We start from the raw sequence: 14,982 nt of genomic DNA on the forward strand, positions 1-14,982 counted from the left end.
CTCGTACTCGTCCCGCACGCCGCGTGCACACCTGGATTCTTTCCCCTCGTCCATGTCATCGAGTCAAGTTGTGAAAAATTGTGTGTAAACTCATTTTTAACATTAAGAATAAAATAAAATGATGTTGTTAAAAAATGCGTAATGCGCTGTCACCTAATCTTAAGGAATCTTATTCTGAATATCATGTTTTTTTCTCTACAAATTATTCGCAAACTAAATAGAAATATCAGTTTATTATTAGATAAATGCATATGACGCAGATTATCAATTCATGTAGAAGCCACTTCATAATTCAGCCTCCATTTAAAATAAAAAATTAAGAAAATGTTCTGGTTGATTCATATTTTGGATTCTCAAAATGACTAAATGCTCCTATAACTCAAACATTTACTAAAATACGTAAATATTGCCATATAAAACACGTGCCGAATATGAAAGTGGAACCTAACAATTATATATATTTACTCAGTATATAATGTAGATTTCTAAGTATTTACCAAAAGTCAAGGTAACTTATAAAATGACAGTTTTTAAATGGAGATATCGTCTTTACCTCCCAGGTGGAACCGTTCAGCGCGTGTCTCTGTTTCCACACGGACCAGTGGCATTCCCAGACATGGCGACCTGCACGCGGACCGTGTGGAAAGGTCAGTTGTTTTTGTGAAATTCAGTTAAGTTTAAGTGACAGTGAATTTTCAGGTCATGCATATAATAATATGAGTACATGACAGTTCTTTAAAGTCTTTTATATTAAATTATTGTTTCGGTTAGAAGGCCAAACAACCATTAAACCTGCTAATGTGTATCATTTGTATTGTCACCTTGCATGAGTTCCACACATATTGCAGCATTACTTAAGGTTATATCGTATATTATTATTATTCCATCAATTCGACATTAATGTTAGTAATATGGCAGTTTTTTAAAATAATGAAATTAATCGTTATCACAGCGTCCTTGAACCAAAGCACGTCGAGTGCTAACGAGTAAACAAACAAAAGCCGACATTTAGTTACATTAAAGTATTGCTTAGTGAATCAAAGTTATGCCGAATTAAAGACGTAACATAAACGGTTAAATAAGGTCTTTAACATTTTTTATTTTTAACACGTGTATCTGTTTTTAATAAAGTGATTATTAAACTGTCAGATTTCTTAACGCAGTTTCGGGAAAACGTTGAATATCAGAAAACTACGAGAGACTTTATAACGTGCTCTTTGTCAAGAAGATCTTTACTGCTGAACATATGAGTAGAAACACAAAGAGCAGAAATAATAAACTATCTTCTTATTAATAAACTTTACTCATACGGTATATCATGTGTCTCTGTCTCTCCAGGACTGACTTCAACACATTCACACGCGTTCATACAAGTGTTTTAAGTCTACAAATCAGTGAGCTCGCTGTCATCTTGATGAAATTTCATGCAAACATCACACATATATGTATACAGTCTGCTTCAGTCTGACAGAGCTACGCTCTCATGCATGAACATTACCTTGGTGATAAACTCGTGCCAAATTATACAAGATTTTATTTAATTTAGATGTTTTTTTTAAACAATATTTATACACATTTCTCTTCATGATTTGACCAAACACCATGTTATTTTATGAGGCTTACAGCTCCTTTGTAATGCTTGCCATCAGCGTGGAAGACCTCCTCTGATGGAATTAAACAGACACTTCCCGGCGTGCTTAGCAGAATTATGCACAAAAAAAACAGCACAAATGCAGTTTCATGTTGTGCGTCCCACAGACAGAGAGCACAGCATCAGTGTGTGTGTGTGTGTGTGTGTGTGTGTGTGTGTGTGTGTGTGTGTGTGTGTGTGTGTGTGTGTGTGTGTGTGTGTGTGTGTGTGTGTGTGTGTGTGTGTGTGTGTGTGTGTGTTAAATGGAGGTCGTCATCTGCTCCTCACGTCTGTTTGTTGTCATTTCTGAGCAGCTTTTTGTCTCTTTTTTTCCAGTTGTAGCAGGATGTCAGAGGCAGCTGCTGAGAGCCGGCGGTCCCGCCTACACGGGCGCTTCACAGGCGGCACCGAGGAATCTGCCCGTCAGGACGTTAGCAGCTGTCAAGTGAGTTCACAGACCTGTCGCTTAGTAGAACAAGCTTCCATAAGATCTTCATCCAGAGAAGAACTATTGTCAGATTAAAAAATGTTGCCGTGTGATCTGTAATATAAAGAGCAGCTAGAGTCAGTTTAACATCTCCCTCATTGGTCAGGGCACTGAGGAAAGACAAGAGAGAGAACACAGAGAAGGAGGTGAAGAAGGAAAAGAGGGTCATCGACGACAAAGACCGACATAAGCCGTACGGCAGGACGGCGTGGACGCCCGTGGACGACGTGTACGTTTTGAGGTACTACCCCCGGACCGTCTACGGCGCAGCAGACGCCATCGACATGCTGAAGAACTTCCAGGAGTTAGACTTCACTCCCCACAAGCAGCCCGTTTACATCGATCTGAAGCTGGACATGAAACTGGAGAAAAAGGTAACGGCAACAACACTGCAGCTGTGGAAGTCTTTACTGCGAGTGTTTGGCTTCATCAGGTGGGAGAAGGAATTAGGGATGACATGCAACAAATGTCCAACAGGCTACACTGCAGTTACATGCTCAGCACCAATACTGCTGCATCCACACTACTACGTTTTAAAATGTATATATCTTTTCCTACGTTCACGCCTAGCGTGTACGTTTAAAACGATGACATGGACGCCCACGTCTGCTACTTGATTGGGTCTTAGCGGTCAAGATGTGTCCTTTTCTTATCAACGCTTATTTTGTCGTGAAGTTCACAAAGAAACTGTAAACGAACAAAAGCATAAATTGTCTCCAGTGCGACAGAGACTTCAGCCACCGGCAGAGCTACGAGTGAGAGAACAGACGACAACGGAACCGAGGAGACGAGTGTTGACCAAATACATTGTCCCGTAATCGAGTAAAACTTTGATTTATAAGTTTTCGTTTTTTAAAGTACATTTGATATGAGATAGAAAGAGAGCAAGTGTGAGAGGTGCTTCTGTTGCACTCTTGTTTCAAGAATTCAAACTCTTCTCCGTTCTCGCCTCTGCACAGCCGGACAATCTCTGTGCGAAGTACGCGTGAATGTTGGAAGGTCTGTTTCGGAAGGTTACAGAAGTCAGAAGGACGTTCCTTAAGTTTGTCATTTTAGACGTGTGTGAAGCTATTTAACCAACCAGCAGCTCTGATGAAGCCTTTAATCCCTCCGACTCGAAGATTTAATTTCACATGGATGTGATTTTACCACAGTGGTGACCCTGTAATCCATCTCCTAGTGTTCCTCACAGCAGTTCTGATTGGTCTCTTAAAAGGCTTTTTTATTATCAGTTCTTCAGTTGAGGATCTGATTTTCTTCTCAGTTTTGATGCAGTTTGTGAACATGTCGTCTGTCTGCCGATGACATCCAGAGTAGGGCTGATTAATTGAGAAGGCTGACATAAACTCATGTGCCAGTTTATTAGGTACACCTCGTTAAAACTAATACAACAGTCCTGCAATAAATCCTCCTTAATGTTTAAGAGAGGAGGGGATTCAACCCAGCGGTTCCTCGGAGGATGTAGTTTGTGCTGCTGTTGCATAAAACAGTGTTTCTGTTGTTTAACACACGCTCATTGATATAAAGGGGGTGGACAAAATAATAGAAACCCCTGTCAGGCTGTAGTTGTAACGAGGCAAATCCAAATTATATCTTTTCAGAGCATATAGTTAAAGGGAGTCTGAGATCTAAGATTTAACTTTAACTTCTGTAGCGAAGTATTCACATCTATATTGCTCTGGATCTGAGCAGAGATAAATACATAATGTTTATTTGAGCGACTTCATGCTTATGCAGCCATTACGTCTGTATATCTGCGAGGAAGTTTGTTTTTAGTCACCGGCTGCTTTATTGTTTCCGTTTCTCTGGATCCTCAGAATAGAGCAGGACGTCCAGACAAACCGCTGATCACCAAACCTATCTGCTTGAGACTAACTCCAGCAGTCAGACTTGTTTGGCTTCCACATATCCGTGTGATGTTGACTGCATCAGTCTTGGGTTTATCTGCAGAAACGCAGTGAGAAGCAGAGGAATAAAACCCTCCTGCGCTTTGTTTCCACATCACAGGCCTGCAGAGCTGCTGTTCAGCTCACTGATCGCTCTCATGCGTCCGTCTCCGCAGAACCACGCAGAACCAATGTTCCTCTGCATAATGAATTAAGAACACTCCGGAGAGATGAAAAATTAAAGTGGTGGCAGCATAGTTTTAATACATGATTATCTGAGCTTGCTCTGTGATTGACGTCCCTTCGTTTAAACTGTAATAATTCATTTTATTTATTTCTCTCCTACAGAAAAAGGTTGACTCCTTCGTGAGCACCGTGCACCTGCCGCACCCCTTCAACACGGAGAGGAACAGAGTTCTAGTTTTCACCGAGGTAGAAGCTTTTATTTTTCTCTCTGAATCTTGATTTCATAGCCGACTGATTGCCTGCTGTTGATGAATTGCTTTAATATTGCCCAACGTGATTCAGATGTGCAGCAGCACTTTTTTTATTTGCCTCTCGGCTGTTTTGATCACAGAAACTTGGCGGCAGCGTGTGATTGATATTCCCGTCTGGCAGCGCAGGTTGAGGGTTGTAACTTAATGTTAACGAGCGTAATGAACGACACCGGCGGGGTCCGCCACACGTTGACACGCCCGGATCAGATTCAACGTGTTTCTCTCTGCAGGATGCTGATCAAGCTGAAGCTGCAAAGCAGCACGGAGCTGTGTTTGCTGGAGGAGCAGAGCTCATACAGCCGGTGAGGATTTACATTTTTATATACGCTTTATATACTGTCAGTTCAGATCAAGTTTGTTTTTATCGTCTTTCTCTGGAAACAATATGAGCTTGTTGCAAAGGCCACGTAAAGTTAAACAAACACATTTAGACTTTAAAGCTTTTCTTTTGTACATTTTAAGACTTCTGTTAGATTTAATGTTTAACAGCTGGAGCACAGTTCATTGCATTCAACAGTAGTTTCATTTATTTAACTTTACTGTTGCCATTTTGTGATATATATCGATATAAAATATAAATAGAGAGTTGATTCTCTTCATTAAACATACAGTTAAACACTCAAACCTCTGAGCTGTTAAACTACCTCAGCCATGAGGGCAGTGACGGTTGTAGTAAACATGGTCTTCATTCAGACACTAACTGCTGCTGCTGCTGCTTGTGCTTTATGGTCGGTGGGACACAGTGGGGGACACAGAGGGGGACACAGAGGGGGACACAGTGGGGGACACAGTGGGGGACACAGAGGGGGACACAGAGGGGGACACAGAGGGGGACACAGTGGGGGACACAGTGGGGGACACAGAGGGGGACACAGTGGGGGACACAGAGGGGGACACAGAGGGGGACACAGAGGGGGACACAGAGGGGGACACGGTGGGAGACATCTTGGTTGTAGTTTCTGTTCCAGACAGGACTTGAATGAATCACTTTATTGGGCAAACACGAGATAAAAACACACAAAGCACTCGAACACATCGTAAAGATACACACAAGGAAGAAAAGAACAGAAGTTAAATCAATATAAAAGACATTTTTAAACAGTTTAAATATAAATACAGAACTTAAAGATATTTAGATTTGGGTGCTTATCCTCACAGAGGGTGTTGTATACAGTATACAAGCTGATACTATTTAGTTCTCTTTCAATCCTCCTATCGCATAAATAAAGGCAGCTACACAAGTTATCCGCTTTAATGATGAAGGTCTGACAATCACTGTTTTTATAAGTGAAGCAGTGTTTGCAGCTAAAATATTTACAGAGAAGCCGGATAGCTGCTGTTTGCCGTGTTCATTTATTAATCGGCTGCTAAAACATGAACATCAGTGGAAATTTTGTCAGAAAATCAAACGGGAAGCACACACACACACACACACACACACACACACACACACACACACACACACACACACACACACACACACACACACACAGCTTCATACTCTCTCAGCAGCTGTTACAGTTCCCTGCAGGAGTCTTTTAATCTCATCTCATCTGATTCATTTGCAGATCTTAGATGACGAGATTTCAGCGGACTTCTACGTCGCGGTGCCAGATATTCTGCCCAAGCTCGTCTCGCTGAAGAACAAACTGAGGAAGAAGTTTCCGAAGGGAAAGAGAGGTAAGGCTGGAGGTCAAAGGTGATCGGACTGAAGCTGCACCTGCAGGACGTGTGAAGACGTTTTTAGGGTTTAAAACCTGCTTTCAAAACCACTACGAGTGTAAATGCGCTCCATGCTTCTCTCTCTCTGTCCACTCTCAGGCTCAGTCGGCGTCGACGTTCTCAAGATGTTGCAGTTGTTTGAAACGGGTCACGAGGTCATGGTGGAGAGCGACTGCTTCGTGCGGACGCAGATAGCGATGGTACGTCTGAACGCTGCTGCAGAGCGAGGCTCTGTATGACGTTAAAATGAAGAAAACACAAAATCTTTCAACATTTTTCAAAAGGAACATTTATGTTGTTGGCTATGAAGTTCCTACGACTTATTATATTTTATTAAACTTGAAAATACAGCCTCACATGATGTATGTTTGACTGTAGTTGTATTTATTACGTAGTCAAACTTCAAACAGCTGTTCTCATGTAAAGACCTTTGTTTCTTTGCAGTAGTAATCCTTTATCCTCTCTGCACAGCTCGACATGCCCAAAGAACAGATCTTTGCCAACCTGCAGACGATCCTGGTGGACGTTTGCTCCCACCGACCTGCTAACATGGGTACGTTCACCAAAACCACCAATAAAGCTCAACTCCTCACGCTCATGTCTGTCAGCAGCAGCTGATCGACTCTGGGACAGATCTTCAGTATTTAACGGCTCGTTGTTGATTTGATCTGGCTTGTGAGGAGAGAGAACAGCGTTGGTTCAGACGACAGCGATGTCGTGAGACAACATGGCAGCCAGGAGTTCTTTGTCATTTCTTCAGGATTCATTTAGTCGAGTAGTCCGGTCACCTCTCTGAACACTTTGCAAATCCAAAATGTTTAAATCACATGAAAAATGGTGTATTTCATCACATCAGACTAATGGAAACTAATGGCAGCATAGCTCTATAGCATGCATTCACAGATGGGCAGCATCAATACAACATATCCATGAAACTAGAACTGGAGTAAGAACATAGCTTTGGTGCTGTAATCACTGAAGGAGTGTCTCCTCTCTGTAATGTGACAGTTTGTTCAGTGCGAGTTCATTCGTTTGTGATCTGCTGTACATTCGCTTCCCTTTGCGTTGGATAGCAGGACGCCGGCTGTAATCATCAGCTAATGGACCCCCGTTAGAGGCCGAGGCTCAAACCATCTACACTTTAATTGATTCCGAGCCGGCTAAATAAAATGTCATTAGCGGTGCTGAAGTAAACTGCAGCGCTTTCAGAAATGCTGATCGAGGACGCGGTGAAAACCGGCGGCCCTTTGTGACCGTGAACGTCTCGTACCGACGACTCTTTACTCTCCGACTGGTCCCGGATGTCTCTCTGGAGGACCGTGTTGTCTCTCACTGAACCATGAGGTTCTTACTCAAAAGTGTTGCACTGCAGTTTGTATGAATATAGAACCTGCTGTTTGTAAAACATGTTTACATCACCAAATATTTAGCCAAACGGCTCCCAGATTTAGACCAAATCAGTGTGGAGTAAACGTGACATTTGGTGCTTTTTTTACTGTGAAATCAATCCGTAGCAATAATCTAATCGCTGTTCTGTTACCAAACACGAATCCCTTGTTTACAGTTAAAGAAATCATGATTAAATAAGTCAAAGTTAGAATTCCACATAACATGAAATGCGTGCAGCCTGAGGCAGATGTCTCGGTGTATTCAGGCATGAAATACAGTTTGAATCAGTATTCTATGTTCCACGGATGCTCTGATGAAGAACCTTTTAGACCGAGAGCTGAAAGTAAAGTGTCCTCTGCACAGATTAAAGTGTGCGGAGATCTGCTCTACTTCTTTTGAGAGGGGGATGCTAGTTCCCAAACAAACCAATCAAATGGGACCAAAAATAAAGTCGAGCCTCGTCACTTCAGATCAACAGAAACAGCAGCAGGCCGGTGACAAAGTGCTCTCAGTGAACTTGAGTTTGTGCACTTCTGTGCTGGTCGATCCCTGAGGGACTCCTCTCCGCTCACCCTGTAGATGTCGACGCTCTGCTGAACCCGCCGCCGCCCGGCCGCAGAGAGCTTGAAACGTCTCACTCGGTGACTCGTACCGGGCCGAGCCACCTGGGCTTTTCTGAACTCTTGTCCTCTTTGAGTTTGTGCCAGCAGACATTATGCAGCAGTTCAAACCTTCCAACGAGCGGCGCAGAGGGACTCTGGCCAGAATTACATTTCCTCTGCACCCTGTAGTCCGTTTGAATAGCCGAGGCTCCGTCTTTATATCCTTTAATGTGTTTTAAAGAGTCATTTGGGCAGAAGCTGATGGCTGCAGCGTGGGCAGAAACGTCCCAGAGAAATGCTTAAAAACGGAGAAAGGAGCGCTGAGATGCAACGTGTGGTTGAAGACGAGGGAGGAAGAGAAAGAACCTCAAGGGGCTCATGGGAATTATTCATGACGAAAAGCACAACCACGTGCTGATGAAGAAAGACCTGAATGCAGGAAATCTGAGACAACGTGCTGAAATATCTGTGTATAATACATAAAAGAGACGTGATGAGTGGGTGAGAGATTGAAGGCAAACTGATGCGCAGCACGATGTGTGTTGAATGTGTTGTTATATATATTAGTCAAGCTTCTACAGAGCTGGTGTGTACGGGTTTAGCAGGATTATAATGTTCTAATATATGAAGCTAGATGTTGTCCAGTCGGTCAGGAAGGTTTCTCTCTGATCTTTTGAAACAAACTTAATTTGACCCAAACCACAAATCTTTTTCTACACCGAACCAAGTGGTTCTGTGGCGCTAAACCTACGTTGGAAGTTTATTTTGAAAAGAGACCGTAGAGGAAACTGTACGTTTCCTGTGAACATGGAAGTTTATTTTGAAAAGACGTTATTTATGTCACGCCTTCCTCGAGCGTACAGAGCTGACGCTAGCGGGGGAAATAGAGACATCATCCCAGCGTCAGTATTGTGAGTCGGTAGTGAGGATGTCTTTGCATGTGAGTGGAGGTCGCGTTTCACCAGAGAATTATTCATTTCAGTGTTTTTTTTTTTTATTTTCACTTCAGTCTGATTTATGTGTTGTTAAATGAGTCGTTATCTGCTTTGAAAAGTGTTTAAGAAGTTTCCTTTTGACTTCACACACACACCCCCCCCCCCCCCCCCCCCCCCCCCCCGGCGGTGCTGTCGGCGCTAAATGAGAGCTCGCCATGCTCCCTGGACTGGAACTAACCCTTTACCACACACACACACACACACACACACACTGAAACTTATTATTGACACAACTCTTCCTCCTCCTCTTCATCAGGACCTTTCATCGAGCGGGCGATCATCGCCAGTCGCACCAGTGAAGCTCTGTTGTTCAAGAGCGAAGACGTTTTACCCAAAGCAGCCGAGCAGAAGGACGAGTGACGCGTCCTCGTGTTGTAGATGTGTGTGTGTATATATATGTATATATGTGTGTGTTCTCTGTGTTGAATAAAGTATTTGTTCTGAGTTCTCGTATCTATTGTTTAAAACAGATCCCAGGAGAGAAAAAGGACAAAACATCACAAGGTGACCGAGAGAGAACGCCGGCTGTTATTAATAATCACACGCAGGAAACGACGGCTCCATAAATCACACGATGGTGTTTTCACATCTCCAGGAGAAATCCTTTCTTTTTAAAATTCTCTTCATCCACAGTTCATCTATTTTTGTCTTTAACTTTATAATCTAAAATCTATTCAACAAAGTGTTTAATTTGACTCGCTACAAACCTGCAGATACGTTAGAATATTAATAAATATGATTTTGTATTTAGATTTGAATGAAAAACATGAAGTGGTCTGTAATGAAAGAAGTGATTTATTGATGTGAAGTTTGGTGATAAATCATGAAACCAGACGTTGGATTAGTTCATGTTATTGTCTGCTGTGAAGAGATTAAACTGACACACTTACTGGATGATTTACACAAAGGTCTGAATATTAAACTATATATTATATATAAAGGACAGGCTGCTCAATTGATTTATCTGGTGAAATAAAGGTAATAAATAATAATAGAAGGTCACATTCTGTTTCTGCACAGTTGCATTTAAGGGTCAGACTACATTCATATTATTAGTATTATACAAACTGTGAACTTAGGATCGGGGGACTTCACATGACCTCATCCAACACCTTTAGGATGAACTGGACCTCAGACTGAGAGCCAGACCTGATCCCTCAACATCACTGTTGGACCTCAACGGGATCAAATCCCTGCAGCCTCAGCAGCTCACTGACAGTAATAAGTGTGTACATGTAGCTGTACTTGTAGTTTTTACATGTATTTGTACATGTAGTTTTACTTGTAGTTGTACATGTAGTTTTTACATGTAGTTCTGCCATCTAAACACCAGGAGGCAGTATTGACGTGGACAGATCTGCTGACAGTGTAGAAATGAATTGAAGGATTTCTGCAACCTGAAGCTTCTTCAACACATTATTATATATTATATATTTATACAGGAATTTATTTTTATCACCTTTTTTTACCACTCGTTTGTTTTCCCCGTGATGGCTTTTTGCATCTTTGTTAAGTAATATATATGACGACTGATTACTACCAATAAATACTACTGATTACTACCAATAATACTACTGATTACTTTTTTGTAACTAACTTTTTTGAATAATTTGTAAATGAATAACCATAGGATGACCTTCCACCCTCATACAGTGTTCAGTGCTTGAAGTTGCTTTAACCGACTCAGTGATCGGTTTAACCCGACTGAGTCACGATCACATCTTAAAGTAAACCCAGTGATGGAGATTCATGTTGTCATGTCATATATCAGAATCTGATTATGATTATAACAGAAAGTGTAGTGCTGTGTGATATCTGAGCTCATTTCTTATACATTCTAGTCCGTTTCCTGAACTGATTGGTATCTTTATTGATTCACGTTTAGGGTTAAAAGTCCGACGTTAAACCAGCTGATTGGAGTTTTACCTGAAAACATTTCTTTTCATAACAGTTTGATTATTTTGTAGCTTTATCCGTGTCCTGTTTTGGTCAAGATTTGCTCTTTAAACCCACAAACAAGCATTATTTCTGCACTCCACACATCATCAGGTGTCTTCACGAAGGAAAACGTGTTTGATGCTCCAAACCACAGCGAGAGACAAGACAGTGTGTGTGTGAGTGTGTGTGAGTGTGTGAGCGAGAGTGTGTGTGAGTGTGTGAGAGAGAGTGTGTGTTGAATTAGTGTGCAGCCCGTCCTCTGATGCTGCTCAGGTTGGTATTCAGAGTGGGTCTGAGGTAAGTTGGGCTTTTATTGGTCCCTGTGTGGAGATCAAGCTGCTGCTGCTGCTCTGCTGCTGCTGCTCTGCTGCTGCTGCTCTGCTGCTGCTGCTCTGCTGCTGCTCTGCTGCTGCTGCTCTGCTGCTGCTGCTCTGCGGCTGCTGCTGCTCTGCTGCTGCTGCTGCTGCTGCTCTGCTGCTGTTAGACAGAAACGAGATGCTGTGGAAACAGAGATCAGTAGAAATGATAAAACGGACCTTTTGACATGCAGCAGCTTTACAAAAGTTAATGTCAGTTTGAATCTTATATTTTGTTTGCAATCTGTTTATAATGTCAATCTGATGTATCATTGAGTTGTTTAATTATTGTGATTTCACACAAAAAGAAGTTGACTTCTTCTGTTGCTTTTATTTTCCTGTTAAGTGTTTTTTCTTGATATGAATAGAGGAAATAAAGATGGAGGCCGTACGTATTGTACAGATCTTTGAGGCAAATTAGTGTTTTTGGACGATGTAACGTTAAATATGTCTTGGCTTTACTTATATTGTGTTTCCAAACTGGCAACCCGGGACCTCAAAGGGGCCTCGAGAGGATTTGCAGCTTTGCAGTAATAAAAAAATAAAGTTTTTCTTTCTGGTGGGCGATGAACAGAAACGATTGTTGTGACTATTAGTCACTTACATGATTCATTGTTTCATTGTTTTCAACATTTGCTTGTTTCAGCATCTTAAATGTGAACATTTTCTCTGCTTTATATCTTTGTAAACTGAATGCTTTTTAAACTTTTGGTCAAAACAAACCAAACATTTAAAGACGCCAGCATGAACTCTGGGAAACTGGGATGGCCTTTTTGTATTTATGATAATTTTCTGACTTTTTATAAACAAAAGAAATAAACGATCAGTTGGGAAAATAATCCATAATTTAGATAATTGTTAGCTGCAGCCCTAAATTCATTTCCCACATCAATAAATAAACACGTAAATGAATGAATAAATAAATAATACAAAGTGATAGTCAAAACAAGAATATACAAACACATAGAAGTGTGAAGATACATGTGCACCTTTACAGGTTCAACACACGGTCACTGAGATCATGTTCAGGAGACTCTTGTCTTCCTGTTCTCTCCCCGGTTACCATAAACATTATTTCATATTCATAGTTTCAGTAACTTTCAGAGTAAATGATTAAAGAAGGAAAACAGAAGAAGAATCTTCCATCTCTGAACACAGACTGACCAGAAAGAACTTTATAAAAACAGCTAGCTTATGTTTTTTTATCTCTTTATTATCAGTTTTGAAAACAAGATGTTCGTGAGGGTGTCGCCACCTTTCCTCAGTCTGCCCTCCTTATTACGTTGGACCTCAAGGTCACGCGGACTCGTCAGGATGCCAGACCGGAGGTGAAGGGTTCACCCACATCTGGGTCCTGGTTGGAGGTGGTTTGAGGGTTTCAAACAGCAGCACTGAAGCAGCAGCAGGAAGAAAGAAGGTTTGTTGAAAGACACGACTGACTGTGATCCCTGTTTGTGGCCGAGGACAAAGGGGCTGAGTGGAGATCAGGTTTCTGCCATGTGACACTGAGGAATCTCAGCCCTGCACTCATTACACATTACACTCTCAGACACACTGCAGACATCCCATAATGCTCTGCAGTTAATAAACACCCTGCAGAAAAAACAGGTCCATCAGAGATCCTGTTTAACGTTGTCACTGGAAACGTCTCGATAGGTTGATTATCATAAGTTCACCAGATCACAGCTAAATGTTTACTGTGTCATGAAAACACACGTTCATAAAGATGAAACCGTTAAAGTAACCATAAGCTGCCACCAGGGGTACGATGTAAAGAGGATAAAACTACTAAAGTTAGTATAATTTACTATAAACAAGTTAAGTGATTAAAGTGACATCAAATAATAAAGAAAGTAGAAAAAAGTAAAAATTGAGCACAACAAACATTTTATAAATAAGTTTAAATATTTTAATAACTCAACGAGTCATAAAAAAGCCCGTCATCAGTTCAATAATGATTCAATTTGTTACAAACGTGTTCACTTTCTACTGTTTGAACTTTTACATATACTATCTATAGAAAAGTGTTTTTCTCATAGTTCCTACAAATATCCAGATCGTATCATTAAAGACAATATATCACATCCTAAAGCAGCACACAATTGTATTGTGTTGCTCTCATAACATTATATGAATATTATGACACAATAAGGTGATAAAACATGTTTAAGTTTGTTAAAGTTAATGTAAAACTGGTTCATAAATCAGAATTTACAGCCACAATCTGCAATCATGTTTCCAGTAAATTTGACAGAAGTCTAAATGTTCTTATGTTATGAAACTACTAAATTAACGTCTATATGTTTGTTAAAGTGTTAAAGTTGTGATTCAAATGACTTAGAGGCCTGGAGGAACACAACTCTCCATTATGAGAGAAAAAGGCGAGAAAACTAAGTTTGAATGAAGAGTTTAATTATTTCATGAGTCGTTGGAAGGTCCCGCCCCCTGATGGGAAACCTCTGCTTTATAATATATGACACATTTAGCGCTATAACATCACTTTAAACACACTCGGCATTTAAATAGTTATGTAACAGGATAATAATATTATAAATATATAAAAGTCACCATAAACACACCATACAGTTGAGTATAAATGAGTGTTAGTACCACAGACACACGAGATGTTTGTAAATCTATATTAAAGGAATAAGTGAAAAAGTAAAGTGAGTAAAATTCATGTATGACTGAAATAAAACATTTACAGATTTGAAGTTTCTGTTCTGGTGGTCGATGGACAGAAACGATTATTATTAGTCAATACATGATTATTTTCACAACAGATTAATCATTTCAGTCATTTTTTATGTGAGCTTTTCTCTACATATTAATGTAAATTCATTATTCTGTACACACAGACACAATATGTTTCTAAAGCTATACTACAGGAATTAAATAAACACAACATATTAGAGTAAAGTGAAACTCCACAGAAACATTGAGTCATTATTTCTGTGAGAGTCAGATTTGCAACTGTAAATGAGATTAAATGTATAATCCATAACCCCCCCATCATGTGAGATATCTGCGGGGGGAGGGACGTGGAGGTGGAGGAGAGGTGGGACGTCCTCCTGGAGAGAGGGGGGGGACGAACAAGAAATAAAGAAGAAGAAGAGGAGGAGGAGGGAGTGTGAGGGGCCAAGAAGTGACTTCAGACACCGCGCAACACTCACTGCAGGAGCGCAGAAAGTCAGTCCGCCTCTCGTCGTCATGCGCCTCGGCTTTTAACAAGCGTCCCGGCTGCTGCTGCTGGGGAGAGAGAGAGAGAGAGAGCGAGAGAGAGAGAGAGAGAGAGAGAGAGAGAGAGAGAGAGAGAGAGAGAGAGAGAGAGGGAGAGAGGGAGACGGAGCACCTTGCTTCTGGAGATTCATTAGTGCCAGAGAGCAGCGAGCAGGCGGAGAGAAGGAAGAGCGAGGAGGAGGTGGATACTATACTTCTCCAGGTTTCGGGGGACTGCGCCGCATTCCAGCCCGGAGCGCA

The 14,982-nt window shown here is 41.2% G+C and overlaps 1 protein-coding gene across 2 annotated transcripts; it reads left to right on the top strand.

The window, feature by feature from the left end:
• The first annotated feature begins 41 nt into the window (after window positions 1–41).
• On the top strand, window positions 42–10,303 carry mrpl1 (mitochondrial ribosomal protein L1). Of its 2 annotated transcripts, XM_079161904.1 has the most exons (11): window positions 42–80; window positions 561–647; window positions 1,967–2,075; window positions 2,224–2,491; window positions 4,352–4,435; window positions 4,731–4,802; window positions 6,069–6,180; window positions 6,322–6,422; window positions 6,694–6,775; window positions 9,465–9,588; window positions 9,679–10,303. In XM_079161904.1, the coding sequence occupies exons 1-10, from the start codon at window positions 53–55 to the stop codon at window positions 9,566–9,568; spliced, it is 1,047 nt and encodes a 348-aa protein (XP_079018030.1). In that variant the 5' UTR covers window positions 42–52; the 3' UTR covers window positions 9,569–9,588; window positions 9,679–10,303. The 2 variants fall into 2 exon arrangements, with proteins under 2 accessions (XP_079018030.1, XP_079018031.1); XM_079161905.1 differs by lacking the exon at window positions 42–80 and having other exon boundaries at window positions 597–647.
• The last annotated feature ends 4,679 nt before the right edge of the window (window positions 10,304–14,982 follow it).

Source organism: Pholis gunnellus (genome assembly GCF_910591455.1).
Source record: "Pholis gunnellus genome assembly, chromosome: 6".
Taxonomy (NCBI): domain Eukaryota; kingdom Metazoa; phylum Chordata; class Actinopteri; order Perciformes; family Pholidae; genus Pholis; species Pholis gunnellus.